Source organism: Electrona antarctica (assembly GCF_951216825.1).
Source record: "Electrona antarctica genome assembly, chromosome: 8".
Taxonomy (NCBI): Eukaryota; Metazoa; Chordata; class Actinopteri; order Myctophiformes; family Myctophidae; genus Electrona; species Electrona antarctica.
Genome location: NC_136789.1, coordinates 4468992 through 4488394, shown reverse-complemented (window position 1 = coordinate 4488394; position 19403 = coordinate 4468992). Strand labels below are relative to the sequence as shown.

General features: G+C 38.2%; 1 protein-coding gene across 1 annotated transcript; it reads right to left on the bottom strand.

The window, feature by feature from the left end:
* Positions 1-4576: 4576 nt before the first annotated feature.
* On the bottom strand, positions 4577-19033 carry pigl (phosphatidylinositol glycan anchor biosynthesis, class L). Its single transcript, XM_079507709.1, has 7 exons — positions 18699-19033; positions 18135-18234; positions 10077-10167; positions 8507-8574; positions 7455-7486; positions 5261-5394; positions 4577-5052 (listed from the first exon to the last, which is right to left on the bottom strand). Exons 1-7 carry the CDS (start codon positions 18976-18978, stop codon positions 4924-4926), a joined length of 834 nt encoding a protein of 277 aa, XP_079363835.1. The 5' UTR covers positions 18979-19033; the 3' UTR covers positions 4577-4923.
* Between the last annotated feature and the right edge of the window lie 370 nt (positions 19034-19403).

The window sequence follows — 19403 nt, the reverse complement described above, 5'->3', positions numbered from 1 at the left end:
ATTTCCATAGTCCATAAAAAACACATTTGAATTAATAGGCGTTTTGTAGAGGGAAAGGCTTGACCAACCTTCCATATTAAACTCATGTTCTATTAACTGATACTGATTGTAAGAGCGTCGAGCACACACACACACACACAATATATATTTCCTAATTATTATGACTGAACCAGGCTGGGTACACTTAACGCTTCCCCTTCTTGAGATTCAAACTCCCTTTTTTTCTGTGGAATTTCTTCACCTCCAACTTCCAAGTATATTATATTACAACATTGATGCCTCATCATAGGTGACCAGGTCATTTAGTTTCTCAACTAGTGGGAAAAAAAAAAAAAGACAGTTTTCACGTTCCTATGTTTCTAAATGCATGATCAGGGACCACATTCAATTCCTTCAGACCACCAGTGGTCCATGGACCACCAGTTGAAAACCCCTGCTGTACTGTTATGGAAATAATATATTTCCATCCGGGTGAATGTATATCTTAGAAGTTTATTCAGAAGAACAGCAACAAGCAAACAACATCTACTAGTCTAGCAGGTTTAGCCTGCATCACTCCAACTACATACAGACGCCCTGACTACTATACAGACGCCCTGACTGTCGCCCCCCTCCTGAGACAGGGACTACCTATAGTGATACCTATTCAGGCCCATGCAGCAGGGTCTCATAACAAACAATAGGTGTGACATGGTCTTTTACATACAGCTTGATCAAAGGGTTGATTGGATTAAGACAGGCTTTCAGGCGGTGTCGTTGCTCACAGACACGACCAGACAGACTATCATGGAACAATATACTATACTGATTTGAATCTTCATATTTCCCACAACATTCCCCCATTTCGACAATCTTGTCAATATAGAAATATATTTTGACAATTTGTCAGAAATATGAAATAAAACAAGTTACATATACAGGCATTAAGATTACATACAAACAAATGCATGCCTAAAATCTAAATTTAAACATATACAGTGTCTTTCCACAGTATGAAAATATGATACAGAGTTCACGAGAATACATAATTGAATATGGACAAAATAAAAAATAAATTAACATTCATTTTCTAAAGGGAAAATATCAAATACTGGCCACACATTTGACTGTCAAAAACCCTGAAATCAATGCATGTCATAATAATAATACAACAGTTCAACAATTTGCGATAAGAAATAAATAAATAAATGCAACATTAATTAATTAATTCTTAATCTCACAATAGTTATGGAAAGATTCACCTGAAAAACATAATTACTCTATTAAATGTACCCTTACATTTTATCACCCATGTGAATACATACAACATTAGCGTCTGACCAAGTAGAACATGTAACATATATGATAGGCAATTTAGGCATCCCCGCAGGTTTATTTTTGTATTGGAATATCCCATATATAACTAATCACAAAAATAACAGACACTGATTCTTAAATGGCTTGAAAGTCCACAATTCCATACACCTCTATTAGATGTCTAATAATTTAACCAAGCCAGGCTGCAAAAGTCCACAATTCCTCACACCTCTATAGGTTATAATTTTTAAAAGCAGCCATTTCCCATGTCTATGCATTAAACACATTGTCCTTGTACTGCGACTCCAAGTTACCTCATCATATATTCTCATTTCTAAATATACAATGGCCATATACTGTATATTCATAAAACATGGATCCTTTGACATAAAGAATAGAGACATAAATCAACCCTAAAAATACGTCAACCAAAACGATCAAATCAACACCACTCAAACCTAAATGCCTTAAAAAGTCAAGTCAGTATCACTTAACATAACAATCATCCAATATGCTACTCTATTAAATATTCAAAAATGCTAAATAAAATCAATTCCCTTCAAAACGTCACAAACCTACAGTATGTGCACAAGAAAAGGTTCTGGACATGATAAATGAACATCTGCAGTTTGTTCATTCAACATGGTCCAGAAAATCCACTCATGTGAAACACAAATTATTTATTATCTACCTTACAATTTCAATTTCATTTTATTCTCTGTTCCCCCCACTCTCACTTACATACACAAGTGTGTGAGTGAGAGTATATTTCCAACATAGCAAAAATAGCAGATCATATATTGAGATTTTAACTTGCTCACTGGTAAGTTTGAAAAACACTGATCCAGCAGGATAAGATCTTAGTATTTTTTACATTGCTTACTATTAACTAGTACCTATATTTGAAAACTGGGACTGGGACAATGTAACTGGGTTGTTTCACTTTGTCGTTATTCTAATTCCTTCACCCTACTATGACATAAAATGGGTGTCACATGGATCCCAACCGCAAACGGTTTTGGTGGAGTGACAATGGTCTGATTTGAATCTCTATAGCTTACTTACCCTACACTACAGGTTTAAGCCCAGTCCTTTGAAATACAGCCTGGTCAAAAGACCACATAGCCACAGGTGAGACCCCCCTCAAGGTGCCAGTTTTTGCTTTTGTTTTGTAGGGAAAAAAATGCTGCTTGATAAATGATATGCCTACACAAATATTTTGAATGTTTTGGCTTCACAAGAAAGATTTTGATATTGCTTAATAAAGGCTTGAATCCGTGGCACTCACATCCTTTGTGAGGTTGAGTCAAAGTGTTCTTGCACATTGGCAAAAAATAAATGTTTCGTCTCAGAGTCCAGCTAAATAACTTTAGTGACAGAAGTACGTTACTGGTTGGAAAAACGGGAGGTTGAATCAGCAGGATCTCATTGTCCTCTGACCCTTACTAAACAAATGCAGCAGGGTCTCATAACAAACAATAGGTGTGACATGGTCTTTTACATACAGCTTGATCAAAGGGTTGATTGGATTAAGACAGGCTTTCAGGCGGTGTCGTTGCTCACAGACACGACCAGACAGACTATCATGGAACAATATACTATACTGATTTGAATCTTCATATTTCCCACAACAGTACATGAACAAACCAATAGACATGCTTACTTTACTAATTTATTGTTTCTTTCTTAAGTTGTAGCATTTGCACCAAGAAGCAAAATCATCATTTTATTGTGCCAAAAAAGCACTTCACGCTTTTACAGGTGAGAATAACTTAAAGTAATAATTAGCCTTTAAACATGATGAAGGTTCTTCTGCTTCATAAGTTCAAGTGATATTATCAATGATTTTAGAATATCAGGTTTTGCTCATCTCTTCCCAGGGGTCTGAAAATCTGACAATCTACACATTTAACACACATGTTGCCAAGCACAGTTTCTGTACAACCTGTGGAGTCCAGAGTTTCTACACTCCTCGCTCTAACCCTGATGGATATGGTAAGTATGTCTGTTAAGCGAGACAGTCATATTTGTCAACCAAACATGAGATGGGGACAAAGCATAACATGAACATGAAAGCAAAACACCAATCAAGCCTTTAGCCTGTTTTTTCTCTCCCTAGGAGTTTCTCCCCACTGTCTGGATCCAGGTACTGTGCGCAGTGTCACAGTTGATAACTTCTGTGGCGAGAAGTGGGAAGAAAGCATGCTAGCGCACAAGAAAATAAGAGACATGTCTAAAATACAGGCCTAGAATAAAACAGCGGTGATGTCACAGGGTCAATTTACAATTACAATTTACAGTTCAGGCATTTAGCAGACGCTCTTAATCCAGAACGATTTACAGAAAGCAAGAACACATGGTACTACATCAAACATAAAAAATAGTCATCAAGAATCATACGTACGCTAAGAACCTCACATCCGTCTGACAGTGGAATATCTATATAATGAAACAATGCGTATGCACTATAGAGTGCCATGTCTACATCTACATGTAAATTACATAAGTTAAGTCTTTGCATACGCCTGTAAGGTCGTCGAGGCTAGGGCAAGGGTCATCATAAATTAATAAAATATAATTTGACATTGTGAAAAATTCCAAGTTAAACGTAGGATAAGTGATATTCCTTTGGTTAAATACATGTTTAATAACTACATATTCTGATAGTAATCATTGCCATAGTGTTTGTTTGTGGCCTTTCCGCATGTCAGACCGTTACAATATTACAATATTAAAGTCACATACAAATGCATTGCATTTCAACAATTTTATTTCATCAATGGTCTCAATGGTATCAATGGTCTTTTGTCAGGTGTGCTGTGAACAAAACACAAATAACTCAGTCATTTAATATTACCAAATGTAATCAGATGTGCAAGGATTTTCTATCTGCTACTTACAGTTAAAGCTACAGTACATCTCTCTTTCATTTACATTACAATAACAGTCATTTATGGCTCAGCCCACATTAAACTAGAGTTCATAGCTGTTGGTGCTCAGACAGCTACTGTCAGTGCTAAGGAGGTGGAAATAGCGTCATTCCAAAAAGTGAAGAAAAGCATGACCTTAAGTCGAATGCACATTTTTTATTCATGCTACATCAGCCTGACACAGCATAAATAAATCAAAATCATCTGAATCAATGTCTTGAGTTGACCCACTTCCTTACAGCTCTGACAGCTCACGCTCAAAAGTAACAACTAACAAAATACAGATTCATTCTAACCAGGAGTAATCAGGTGATGTCACTCAAAAATAGAAGCAAAGAAGAAAATAGAAATATGATACCACAGATGTCATTTATTCAAAATACTTTCCATTATAATGAAATTAAATATGCTATTTTGTTAATCAAACAAGCCCAAAAGAACATTTTATTCAAATCTTGTCAGACACAGTATCAATACAGTGTTTGAAAACAGTTGAAAATAAATAAGCAGTTCAGAATTGCAGAGAAAGTATAAAGAAGCAGCACAGCTCTTAGGTCAGATCTGTAAACCTAATATTTGTAGATTATATTTTAGATGTTAGGCAGCAAGCTCACTATTTTCTGTTTTTCTCCACATAACCAGCTCACTCTTTAAGAGTCAATCAGTGCATTCCTCCCTATGTGCTTCAAACAGGCTCTTAATATATTTTTAGGTTCTTTGGTCCTTGTGGGATCATCTGGAATGTGTTGACAATCATGTAACGTGAAAAAAAGATATAGAGATAACGAAACCACAGAAGTTGAGTGCGATGACAAAGCATGGCCTCCTGAGAGAAAAAAACAAGGAAACATGTTTCAGACATTGATTATTTCAAGTTAAAGTTAAAGTGAACATTACATTTATTCTATGTACATATATTGTATGATGAAGAATCTAATGCTTTGGTTCCACAATTAAGATATAGCCTGTTAACATGTGTGACATACAAAATGAACCAGATTCGCAGCAAACAAACTGTTCATTTGGAGCCTCACCCTGGCTTGTCTGTAGCCCTTTAAGCCTATGACACAGCAGAGACCGGATGGCAAATGCCAGCTTAGAGGGAGCTCCAGATAGGAGAGATATTTCCTGAGGACGCCAACAGTCTCCAAAGACAGCATACAGCAGTCTGGCAGAACAGACAGAGACAGTTAGCGGCTCATGCCATTTAGGGTTCACATTAAACAAATAGCTAAGTAGGCCTGTAAACAAAGTTCTCTCCATGGACCACATTCATGGAGTAGTTGTTTATGTCCAGTATTCTGCAGCTTACAGAAAATGTAGGTCATTGGCTAAAAGTGGATTGGTAGCTGTTGGAAATGATATGAACAAGATATTGATATTATTACCAACATCTTTATATCTAATAAAAAGGTGTCAAAGAGGCCCTTTGGTTCCATTAAATCCTCTTTGACAAACCTTGTTTGACACAGGAGCACAGCAAAATCCAGCAAGGGCGAAATCCATTTGACCGACGCGGCGGCGGACTAACGACCGACCGTCGGACTTACTGACCAACCGTCGGACTTACTTGGTAAGTCCGGTCGGGTCTTCTTCTACTTCTATGGCTGAGGTCACAAGTTTAGCTATGTGAATGTCTATCCAGTGGGTCAGATGAACTACAAAGTTGCTGTAGTTAAAAGTGTTCAGTGCTTGTCTAAAAGTGTGTTGGGTATGAGCCAAACACCCAAATGATGATGTCCTAAATAGACTGCATCATGTACTAGTCTCAACACCCAAATTATGTGATGTGTGCTCCCAAGGGGCGGAAGTGGCTCAGTGGTATGTGGAACAGCTGGATGGGAACCGTGACCGTGAGGTTACCAGTTCAATCCTGGGCTCCCCCAGACTTAGTTTTGAAGTGTCCTTGAGCTTGACGCGGCCGAACCCCTAATTGCTCCTGATGTGCAGGTTGGTGCCTTGCATGGTTTCCTCCACCATCGGTGTATGAATGACAGTGCCTTGGATAAAGGCGCTATATAAATGCACCGTTTACCATTTATGTCATATATATGAGGCCAGGACTTGTGACGTGGAGATGTCTTCTTGTCATTGGACAGGAGGGTGTAACAGTATTGACTGTATATATGATCTACTGTAAATATGATATACAGTTTATATCTATGTATATAATTCGCGACCATTTTTTAAGCTTTCTGTAAAATATTAGATTTTTAAAATTATATGTCTAAATTTGAATACAGCAATGATTTGATTGATGCAAAAGTACTTTGTACTTTTGAATACTTAGTATTTTAAAAAGCAAAAACTAGTACTTTAAATCAAGTACAAATTCGACAGAGCAACTTTCACTTTTAATTATATTTAACCAGGAGTATCTACACTACAGTATACTTTGACTTAAGTACTGGGGTTGAGTACTTTATCCACTACTTTCCATTACTTTTCAGGAAATCGATCCAATGTAGTTATTATTTAGTCAAACTCTTAGTTAACCACTTTCATTTCAAAACTACCAAGAAATAACACATTTACAATCTGTCATGCATTAGGATTATTCAAGTGACTATTTGATCCAGTCTATTTTGTTGCATTCACTCACGGAAAGCTTGCAATAAATTACTTTAGCAAAGCTCTGTGTGCGCACAGCACCCTTTTCTAAATAAAAGTAAAACTAAATTAATGAAACAATAACATAACTTCTCTCTGTCTTACACCACTGTTTGTTGTCAAAACTCGAAAGCACATACTGCCACCATGAGACTAAACAAAATGTAGATGTAAAGCAAGGAATCACAGGAATCATTTGAACAGTAGAGGGTGCTCTAAAGTAATGAAACAGCTTGAAGCCGTTTTATTTTGTCTCTCATCATAAATTATATAAATACTTGTGTGTACAAGTAAGTAATGTAATATTGCTGTGTTAGATGCTGTGTTTTTGCCATTTATTCAGAGATCTTCTCCAGCTCAACCATGCATTACCCAATTCACATGCTGTTACCAATATCCACACCTTGGGAGCAGTCCAGTACAACATTCTTCTACTGTCAGTCACTGAGAACCTTTACTAGGGCGCATTGGATGTCTCATTAGTACTGAAATGCTCAATAGCAGTGTTCGATGGAGCTATTACTTATCGGTTCAGGAGGTATTGTATATCAGAAGTTCTGAGTTCTATTTGAAAAGTGTGTCTTTACTCTTCACAGAAAGTGGGGTCCTTCAACTTACCATTGCGTACTTGGCCAGTGGAGGCAAGGTGACTGCGGTTAGAGAAAAGAAGAATATTACAGGGTCATAATCTTACATGATCTATATCTATATATTCTGCAGTTGCAAAAAGGAATAAAGTCTCTTATAACATATAATTCAAGCTGACAATATAGTATACAGTACAAGGCATTGTGCATTTAGTTAAACTATATTTGTTATTGGGAAAAGGTTTCAGGATTAGGGTAGAAGAGAAAGTCGAGAGTAAACAATGTGGTAAATTGAAAAATGACGCAATACAAAGTAACAGGAATCATAAGATCTGATTTGGAGAGCACAGTTCTTAAAAGCAAATGATGACTGGAGACTGCCTGGAAGCCGAGAGAGGGGGTGCCCACTGCTCAGTTATGAAAAAGCAGTCAGTTTGAAGCATCCACATTTGTATGGGATTTTCTACAATATACTCATCACCACACAATACTCCAAACCAGTTTTTTCCCCCTTCGTCTGATGCAACTATGCTGGCGGGCCTATCCAAACCACAGCTGTCCTCCCACCTCAGGGACATGATTTACTAGCACTCTTTAAAGCCTTGTTTATACTATGTGCACAACATGCACAACATATCAGTAGCTTGGAAATCTGTTATTTTCAGCGAGAAACACCATCATGTGACAAAAAATAAATGAGGCTTAATAGCAGTACTATGTGATTCTCCAGTGGAGATTCTGTGTGTTTGGATGACCTCTCTGCTATGTAACAGATGAATTATGGAGGACTGCGAGTGTTTATGTGTTTTCTTCTCTGTGGGGGAGAGAGGAGTGTTGATGTGTGCCTGGATATTTTGCATTTGTTAGTGCTGTGCACTGTGCATGCTTTATAATTGTCTAAGGCTGGATCCTAAAGGTTTATAGTTTCAGGGTGTACATGCACACTATACAGTAGATAGGCTTTAGGGCCAGGCTTACAGTATACGGTACTATGTGTAAGGAGGATACCAAGTGTTTTATGTAAAGGATGTTAACTTAAGTCAAGTTTCTTCTGATTTAAAAAGCTTAATGTTAAGTTGGTACCTGACTGCTTTGTGGATGGCTATGTGATTGGCATGACCACTCACTCCGCTTTCATCGAAGGTCAGCACCTGAAATGGCAAAATACCCGATTGTACCAGTGAGAATGCAGAATACAGAGAGCTAAATGTGAATTTGAATAAACATAAGCAAAAGGAGTAAGAGATTTGTCTTGGGTTAATGGAAGGGTTTCAGTAAGTCTGACAGTAGAGCTGCTTGGCCACAGACAACTGATATTTAAAAGCCTTCTTTCTGCCTGCATGCTTGCACACTAGAGGAAGAAACTAAAAATCAGGTCAAAGGGAAAGAAAAAGTGCTTGTCTGCGTTTGTAGGTTCATTCTTTCTTATTATACATGATGTTGCCTCTAAAACCAAACATGAAGGGGGGATACCTTCAGCCAACAATCATTTTATGTGACCTATGACCTTTTTTGTGTCAAAATGGGAGAATCCCTTGAGACCTTTCATTCTTGCTGGACTGGTCTAGGTATGGGAAACCAAAATCCAGTTGAAACATTAACAAACAGAGTGAGACCCACATTTCTGTAGAAGGCTGGGATCCTGCCAAACCAAGCAAACAATGCTATTTGAAGCTTGTCCTCAAGACCAGGAAAAGGTAGGTCGGAGCAAACCACTCTTCACGTTTCTAGTTAAATACATAATCCTTTAGTTGAATATCCAATAAGAGTGAAGTAAAACCATCCACAAAAAGTCAAATTCATACTTTGTTGCACAACCCTTTCAATAATGGTGGGCAATACTGTTGAAAATACATATTTTTTGACAGTATATATTAACTTAAGTATAAATGAGCCTTTGGCGTGTGAATGTTTCAGGAAACACTGGTGAGCCTTGGCATCTTTGCTGGTGAGCCTTGGCAGGATGGGAGGAAATAATGTTTATAACTGGGTTTGATAACAGCAGTAAAGTCCAATTTATGCTTCGTAGCATGTTGGTGTTGCATGCCGAAAATAGCCGATCTACAAGCTCACAATGCATTATGGATGCAACGCGCTGTGAGCTGGTTGATCAGATATTTTCGGCATGCGACACCGTTGTACCATGAAGTCTAAATCAGGCTTAACTAGGACAGATAGAAACATCAAACTATTTAGTCTGAGGGGAGCTGCATGCATCCTCCTACTACTGTATGTTCCATTTAATACTTTTTTCAAGTGTTGTGTACAACTTTGGCTGCCAAAGTTAATTCGTTTTTCAGTTTTTAAGTCAACTATTTTTGTCCTGGCTGAGAGAGACCAGAAGAGACATTGTTTTTATATAAATGTGCCACATTCCTCTGAGCTAATAGTGTGGACAATTATGAGGGACTGATACGAATCTGAATAAACACTCAAACATGTCTGTTGTAGCGAAAGACATAACTAAGACATAACTTGGACTATACAAAAGACAAAGACGAGGCTGCCCTATAAGTACAATGCTGTGGATGCATTGTTCACTCCATTGTACAGTGGATGTACACACATGGAACTATTATGCAATAGGGCACAATACTAACATGAGAAAACAGAAAAAGATTTTATTTATTTATTGTTTTGAAAGTATAAATACCATGTTGAATGAATGCGCTCTGATGTGCTTGAGGATTACAGAAGAGGCCAAGGAGATGCTCCATTCTGCATTGGGGTCATCAGGAAGTTTTCTGAAAGAGATCAAAATGGCTAAAGTAATTTGCACAACAGTGTTGCCGACAAGAAGAGAATTTCATCAGTTCTCGTCAGCAAGTTCCTGACCATCTATATCCAACGTAAGGTACTGTACATAAGAGCAGCATAGATTTTTGCCAGGTGCTTGAAAAGCACCTTTACTACATTTGCTACTTCTACTAGCGACCGCAAAGACTACCTTAGTAGACACTTTTTCATAATTGGCTGCCTCTAAGCCAATGGGAGACTTACCCATAAAACCCAGTCTGAACGGCTGCTGTTGGGTAAGAGGTTTGTATGAGAACGCAAGTGGCAACAGAAGCTAATGATATGAGCTAACAGAGCTTGCTGCACCTGGCAGTTATGACTTGTTTTTGGTGCTTTTTAGGCTTTTTATTAGCTTGCAGAGCTGATCTACATTTACTAACGACCGTATAAAGATGACCGTAGTGGACACTTTTTCATGACTGGCTGCCTCTAAGCCAATGGGAGACTTACCCATAAAACCCATACTCTGAAGTGATGGAGGCTGTTTTGTGAACTTGTGAATCAATATTGCCCCCATCTGGCGGAGTCAGTTAAGTCAATTTATCACCTGGACAGATCGACTCATTGTATTACTCAAATACCATCTCTATGCTATTGCTGGACTCCGGTTTATTCTGGTTGATCGGGGGGAAACAAACTTGATGCAAGCTGATATCATATAACTTCAGTCATTGTTTTCCAGAAGCACACTTGTAAACGGTGCTGATTTAGCCAACCTTTGAAAGGGATCTCTTTTGGAATGGGACCATCAGGGAGTGCTGGGAAGTTCTGAGGTTAGGGGTCGAAGGGCCGTAGCATCCTGTTCATCTGAACAGTCAAGGGACATCACACACACTACCCCAACTAATCCATTCTCTATTCCTCTAAAAACTATGTAACTCTAATTAGTAAAATAAAGTTTTCTTTCTTTCCCTATGGTTTTGGTTTTCAGTTTCCCTAACTCATCAGGCTATACTCCCTCACCTCAGAGACATCAGACAACTGAAATAAAAAAAGAGAAGCAGACAGTGACACAAACGCATACTGAGAGCGATTCAGACCCCTCGGGTCAAGGTAGTTCAACTAAAAACAAAGTCCTGGGAGCTTATTATACTTTAAAACACGTACACTACTAATTTGAATGGCTACTCTAGCTAGTTTTTAAGTTGCTTGATTCACTAGTTTACTCTATATTAATTTGATCAAACAAAAACCTTCCAATTCAAACCCACTGAGCTTAAAACTACATTTTAACCATGTTAGGGCCGATTCATACTCCTATTTTAGAGCCGAATACAATGTGACGTCATTTGAGGTTCGGGGGGGCGGGTACCGTCCTAAAGTTGGCTCTTCGGTGCTACTGAAAATTTCTGACGAGCCGAAATCATTTCGGCACTACAGCGCCGAAACAGCGGTAAAATAGGAGTATGAATCGGCCCTTAGAGTAGACTTATTGGAAAATCTTTGCCCTTCTGTTCTTATGCGTATTCTTTCAGTTACTTTTTGTCTCCGCTAGACCGAAAGGCATGGCCGAGATTATGTTTTGCACACCCGTTACACGTCCGCCCGTCCGTTTGTGTCCGTCCTTCAATCAATCAATCAAGCCCTCCTCCCTGGCTTGTGTGTGTCTGTGTCTGTGTGTTAGGCTGTGCAACAGTGACACTTTGTGGTGAACAAACGCTATAACGCTTTTTCCGTGCTTGGACAGACAGACAGACCCAGGGACCCACATAGCTGTCTATAGGAGTGGTTGCACCACTCAAAAAACACCACCATGTATTAGCAAAGGAAAATCTTGATGTCCCTATTTTGGGCATGCCATAGGCGAAACATTAAAGAAGATAGATCAGTTTAAGAAACAAGAAACTCTTAAAAACAGCAGATCAATGTTACACATTGATCTGATGTCTTGCGCATTTGGGAAAATGGTGGCGTGTTTGTTTGCGTGTGTTAAGGGTGAAAACATGACTAAAGACAAAAAACTCCCATATCTGCTGGGCGAAGTACAACAATGTGCAAACAAAGCAGCAAGATTTGTGAGCTGCTGTGATAGGAGAATGATGGAACACAACAATCAAATGGAACACAACCACCCTGATCATTGTGTGTATTCTGCATCGAGTGATTTTGGTACATAGGAATTGATTTATTGGAGATTCTGATTTCTTTCAATTGTGAAGTTTCAATTGTACATAAAGTTTGTTTTGATTGTATTAGTCCAGTTTTTGCTTTGGCAATGTAAACGTATGTTTTCCCATGCCAATAAAGCCCTTTGAATTGAATTGAGGATTTCCAAACTCCCACTTTCTTACTTCCCAACAATGAGCCAGGAGTCAGGACAGTAGGTCACAAATCTAATGGCCATCAGTGGTGTGAGGTTCAGGCATTAGGGGGTGGGTGGAGGGTGCATGGTGCAGGGCTGTGTCACGGGGGTGGGGGCATTGGGGAACTATGGCTGACATCAGGGTTGAATGCACTGCCCCATGACATGTTGATAACTGCAACCTATCTTGTTCATGGAGTATTTATTTTAGTTTTTATCTCAGTTAAAATGGAATTTAAAAAAATATATATATGTTCAATTAAAATGATTCAAAGTCACAATCTGATTTCCCTAGGCCACAATGGCCGATTAATGTCCATTTGGTTAACTTTAGGTTATAATGATTCACAGCTTGGTTAAAGACCTAGGTCCTAGGCTATTCAAGAGCTATTATTACATCATTTTCATAAGTACAATGTTCTGAACGATCATGTTTTAATTTATTTAATTACAATTTGTCTTAAGGCCTAGCAACCGTTGTTAAGAAAAAGTGAACACAGAGAGTACAAAATAAAAATGGACACCTGACCTTTCTCAAGCAGGATACAGGCTGAGTATCTGCTTCACTATGGCAACAGTACAAAACGTCCTAGAGTAACCTCCCCAGCCCCCTTTGTGGCTTTGCATGTGGACGTCTAATTGCTTGCAGGCATCTGTATGCAGTTGTTGAACTTTGGCCCAGTAAAGTGATTGGGTGAGTGTGTCAGAGAGGCATGATTTGGGATCGCACTGGAATGCTTGGAACGCCACGCCCCCCGATGTGCTGCTAGAGTGTAAACCGCGCCCACAGACAGTCTCCAACTGGCTGGCTGTTTCCAGAATGTATAGGCCTAATAATAACAATAACATGCAGCCATTAAAATGCTTTATAAATAAGAGTTTATAAATAGATGGATAGAGCCAGCCAATTGGAGACGGTCTGGGCGCGGTATACACTCTAGCAGCGCCTCGGGGGGGGGCGTGGCGTGCCAACCATTCAAGTGCGATCCCAAATCACGCGTCAGAGAGGGCTTGTTTAGTCTGGTCACATGACACACAGGCTTAAACTGCCAGAGTCAGATTATATGTCGTAGTGCGATTGGCTGAGATGCTATCCCATCATAATGAGGCAGTTGTATTTATAATAGCATCATTGTAGACACAACCTTGTCTATTTTGTACAATAGACCTCTACAACTACTTACTTTATAGGCTACAAACTGTGGAGTTGGCTAGCCAGAGAAAAACATAGCCAGTGGTGGGGTGACTTCACAGTGATTCGATTTGATTATGATTTATCAATAAATATCTATTATAATCTATTTTTAGATGCCGTTGAATTGCCACCTTAAACACTTAAACTCTCCTGCGTGCTCTATAAGCTCCACTCCGGTTTTCACTCTACACTAAGTGTAGAGTGAATTTTTTTTTGAAACTCAAGCTTGTAGATCAGCTATTTTGGCCGAATGTCCCCCCCAGAAGAGGGATGCTTGAGTTCATGTGGTTAATATTGATGCATTTTACACCCCTAGTGAAAAGCTATTTTCACACCTACAAAATGCAATATACTACTGCTGTACACCAGACATAGTAACATCCTGAGTGCTACTGCTAATTGCTTAGTGCTAATGTATACTGAGGTTTGGACAAAATCTGTAGTATTAACAAAATATGTGTTTAGCAAAAATCTGTCTCAAGGTGGCGCTATGACAGGCTGATTTGAAAAACAATTGGGTGGAGATTAGCTGGTCACACAGTCAGACTGACACACACGGATAAGACTGACACACACTCAGCCAAGCCTTCGGCCTGGCTGAGACAAAAGCTTATACATTATGATAGATTTCCCAGCACAAGTCAGTAGCTGCATCGTCATAAAATCATCCCAGGGCTACAGTTATACATTTTACATGGGAGACAAAGAGAGACTGATTTGAGACATGACAAAAATAATAAATAGATATGGAGAGAGTAATTAAGAGGTAGAATAGGATGAACGTGTGCAGTGAACATATCTAATGGGGGCAGAGCGTAGAGTCGTAGACAGAGGTCGAGCCAGGGCAAGAGCAGAGGCAGCAAAGCGTGCTCATATCAGGCTTGATCACAAAGGCCCCAACATGCACTGGGGCCCCGATACTGTCAACACAGCTGTCCTATTCAGCTGGCATTAAAGGGAAAATCCACGTTAAAACAGAATTCCCATGTTATCCCTGTGATCTTGGACAGCTAACTCTCGAAGTTTTGTGAGCATTCACATGTCTCATCTATAGCCGTTATCCAGAAACAGATGGACCCAATGATGACTTTGTCAATACTGAGAATAAAGATGATTTTAATAATGATATAAAAGGCCTATCAGAAATGAAACTCAATCTACAAAAATGCTTGTCAAAGGAGCAATTCTGGCTGTAGGAATTACTAATATTTTCTTTTTATTTGTTATGACATTGTCTAAGAAGATGCACAGGCTGCAAATAAACTTTATACACGATATTGAATAATAATTAATATGACAGACGGTCATATTCCATTATGAACCAAACAACAAAACAACAATAGAGGTTGAATCGTCTAGATAATGCATGCCTCAAGCAATTTTTTCTGTTAAGTGTGGCAGGTGTAAATGCCGAATCCATCTAGAAATGCTCTCTCCTATCCTCTTGCATTCAGTGCTAATTAATTATGGGAACTATATCACAAAGAAGATAAAGTTATAGTCGAACCTGTAAAAAAACATAACCTATTGGCATTTTGAGGGAGCTAAACCTAATAGATGTTTCTCTCTGTGAGATCATATATTATATGATAAGGAATGTTTTTATGCCATTGCTTAGCAGGAGTCTAGTCATCTATATTGTTATTTTTTATACTTTTAAAAAATATATTTAACTTTAATTTTATAATGGAAGTCAAAGGGGCTCCGATTGGGCTGAAACCTTGCAAAATTGTTTATTCATAAATTATAATTTAGATCTGCCATAGATGACTGACGTCCCAGACTGGCCCCATGAAGTCCAAAATCCATATTGAAGGAACACAATTACATTATTTTATGAGTAAAATTAAATTAAAGAGAAGATAATAGAAGAAGGGTCAAGCAAAGGATGTACATCTGGACAATCTTGGCAAGGGAAGTAATGCATTAAGAAATAGCAGTGGCCAACCAACAGACACAAAAAGGAAAACAGATCAGAATGACCTACATTGGAGTGCTCAGAGCAGAGCCAAAATGTATCCCACAGTCCTTGGCCATTGGCTTCAGCAGACAGAAAGAAAAGGAGGGGGGAGAGATAGAGGAGCGAGTGAGGGAGGTGGAGTGATTCGGGTGAGAGTTCTCCAAGAGCAGTTTAGGCGTGTGTATTTGGGCAAACACCGAAAACACAGGAGGGGAAAATGGGCTGCACTCCAGACAGTGCTTAGATCAAAGTTCAGCTATGTTCTGTGTGCACAAGATGATAAAATGGTATGGTGTATGGTGTGTGTGTGTGTGTGTGTAATGTTCTCTGGGGCAGACAATCTGGGCACCATGCCATTTTATAATATAACTGAGACGAGTTACAGGTTAGTACCAGAGTTCATGCTGCATTCTTGTTGAGCCAACCTGTATTTAACTAACAAGAAACAACATTTTCTGGTAAAGCTGCAAAGCTCATCCACACACAATTCAGCCTGAGTTTCACCTTTTGCCATTACTTTCACTGTAACATGGCCATGCCAACATGCCAACCGTAGACATCTTTAAAACTCAGCTCAAGACCTATTTTCTTTTGCCTATTTCGCTGCGTTTTAATTTTTTTTAATGCTATTATTGCTTTATTTGTTCTGTAAAACACTTATTAACAGTAAACCTCCCTGCTGGATCAACAAGACAAGAAATCAAAATACAACATCATTATCATTATTGTATATTTGTTCTCGTATTACTTTGGGTATGAAATGACAATGGTTATGAGATTCTATATATATATATTTTGATGTAGGCCTATTTGATGTCATATCAAATTATTATTAATTACAAATAGTGCATGGATTTCAAGTCAAATGACAAAAATACTTTGCCAAAGGAATACATTTGATGAACGTTTTTGTTATTTGTTGTAAACATTTTAATGTCTCTCAATCTGTTGAAGATGTTTTGTTTAATCCACTAATACTTGTTTAACAAATTCGGTAGGGAGAGAAACAAAACGAAGCAGTGAAGCATGCTGCTTCACTGCTTCGCAGTATTCTTCATCACCAACATACAAACAGTTCTTAGAGATAAGAAAAAGGTTAAATTGGCACTTTGCTATGCTGAGCCAACAAGTGAAAAAGAAACAAACTGTGAAATGTTAGTTATCTCCAGAAGCAAACAAGCTACAGTATTGTGTCCGTTTAGCTCAGTCAATAGAGCTCTCGCCTTTGGACAAGGTCATGTGTTTGATCCCGGGCACCGCCAACACAGCTTGCGGTAAGTACTGGGAGCTGATGGTAGGTGTGGCGCTCCACCTCAGCAATATCGATCCCTCAGGGGTCTAGTAGTGCATTGTAACCGCTACAAACTAACGCGGCTGATACCGACAATAAGCCTCTCCCGACCTACTTGCAATAATAGTACTAAGTAGTAACAGTATTGATAAATGTGGGGCTACATCTCAGGGGAGATGGAATTTAAATACACAGCAGTATGGGTAAGTTCAATAATAATATCAATGTGTGGATTATAATGTTACTTGTTTACTTTACATGAAGAAATATAATGTTGTGTGGTAGTCTACGTCCCATGAGACAAACCTCTAAATGCCATTGAGGTCTGATCATTTTTCCCTCCATTGACACAGACTCAGGGCTAATACATCAGGCCCTGTTGACTAGGCTGTAAGAATGGAAGAGTTTGATCTGTGGTCAAGTCACTTTTTGTTCCGAGAAAGTAACTGTGGGTTACCGTTGGGGGAAGGGCTTGACACGCTCTAACAGGCAGGCATGCTGGGTTCCAACAGATCATTTATACATTGTTGCACACATTGTGTTTTTTATCATTTGTTTTCAGTGAGCAATGTGGTCATAAAGACAAAGTATAAATTAGGCAAGTCCTATTTGTTAATGACAAGAATACTAGTCATCAAAATAATAAACTTAAGTATTTTTTCTATTTACACTGATTTTGTGAATTAATGAGATCATATATATATATATATATATTATCTATAATAATAATAATTATTATATTACAATATATTCAACACGATTATTTGAATTATTATTATATTACAATATATTCAACACGATTATTTGAATATCTAAATTGTCTTCCATTATTGCATACTGTAGTCTTCTTACTTATAGAGATGTACCGATATACATTTTCCCTTAGTTCCCAATACCGATTCTGGTACCCATACCCTTAATTTACGTAGGGCCTATTGGTCGATACTGAATATCGATCATATACCAGTGAGTGTGTAATAATTAAATCAATAATATAGGACAGTGGTTCTCAAAGTGAGGTCCAGGGATCCAAATGGACCCTTATAGGTCCGTAACTCTGAGAGTGTAGAAATGGAACCAAATGGACCCGTTTGTACACACTCAGACTCAGAGTTATGGGGGTTCATGGAAAAGAAAAGGTTTTGGTATTACAACAACTCTACTTACTTATGGTCTGCTATGCTAACTCTGGAAGCTGGTATCCCCAACATTGCACAGCTTTTCATAAGTTCCTCTTTACGCTGAGCTCCTTGGTTGTAGAAATTTCCTGTATACATTTGGGGCAAAGATCAGTTTTTTTCTTTTTTAATGAAACATAGACATTGTCAGCATTATCTGTTTCACAATAATCCGTAGAGAATAATGTTTTTAAATTATATTTTCAGCCATCTAATCATTCATGATCTATGCAGATAATGCAGCTCATTGAATAAAGACCTACTAGTATAATTGGAGGCAGTATTAATAAGAAATACTCATAACTTAAAAATGTAGTGTTTCCAATTCACATTTTTAATTATTTTTCAATGATTAGTAAAAGCAGTACAAATGGTATAGGAGACTACCTATAGGCTGCCTTGTTAACCATACAATGGGACATTTTGAGATAACACAAGTGGTAAAAAAAAAATCAAAAATACCAAATATAACTAAATAATGTAATTTGAGTTGTTCAGTGTTTAAAAATTCTGATACCGTTAAAATGATAAAAAAGTATAATTATTCTGATACCTTGAGATAAACATAGTAAATGAACATGGGCCTTGAACTCGACGAGTCTTAAAATAGTCGGCGCGAAGAACATGCATTCATCATCTGGATGTGCAGTTACAATCAGTGCTCTGATTTCACGGTTGTCTGTAACAGATACAGGAACCTGCTCGTCTCTACTTGACGAAAAACTCATTAAACGTTTAAAAGACGTGGCACTGTTTAGTTGATGTCGATAGTAAATCCATTTTATCCAAACAAGGTACGCTATAACCGAGAAGAGAACAAGGAAAAGAACCATTGTTTTTGACCGTCGCCGTAAACAATCCGTGTCAAAACAAAGCCTCAAACGCCACGAGTTCCACATTTGACTTTTGCATTGCAGTCTGACTGGAGTCATTTATTATTATTAATCTTCTAATGATCATAGTGAATGTGGCAAATGCCGTAAATAACAGCTGTTGCCTGTTACATACCTCAACAACAGAATATGAAATGTCTGATATTGAAATGTGGGATGAGGGATCTCTAGAGGAGAGATATATGAGACATATTAGAATTGACCATAAAATCTCGGTTAGTGTTAATAATTTATATTAAAAAAATACACTTAAAGATATCATTTTAATAAATCGAGCAAGTATTGTTTCTTTTTTCTTTCTTTTTATTTATATATTTTTTAGACCACAGCCCACGGGAACATTACTTTGCTGGTAGGAAAGATTT

Coding starts and splice junctions, on each gene's coding strand:
- pigl (XM_079507709.1), bottom strand. CDS start 18,978: ATGGTTCTTTTCCTTGTTCTCTTCTCGGTTATAGCGTACCTTGTTTGG. Junction 10,168..18,134: donor GTTAGCATAGCAGACCATAA/GTAAGTAGAGTT, acceptor GATCTCTTTCAG/AAAACTTCCTGATGACCCCA. Junction 5,395..7,454: donor CACTGGCCAAGTACGCAATG/GTAAGTTGAAGG, acceptor CTGTTCTGCCAG/ACTGCTGTATGCTGTCTTTG.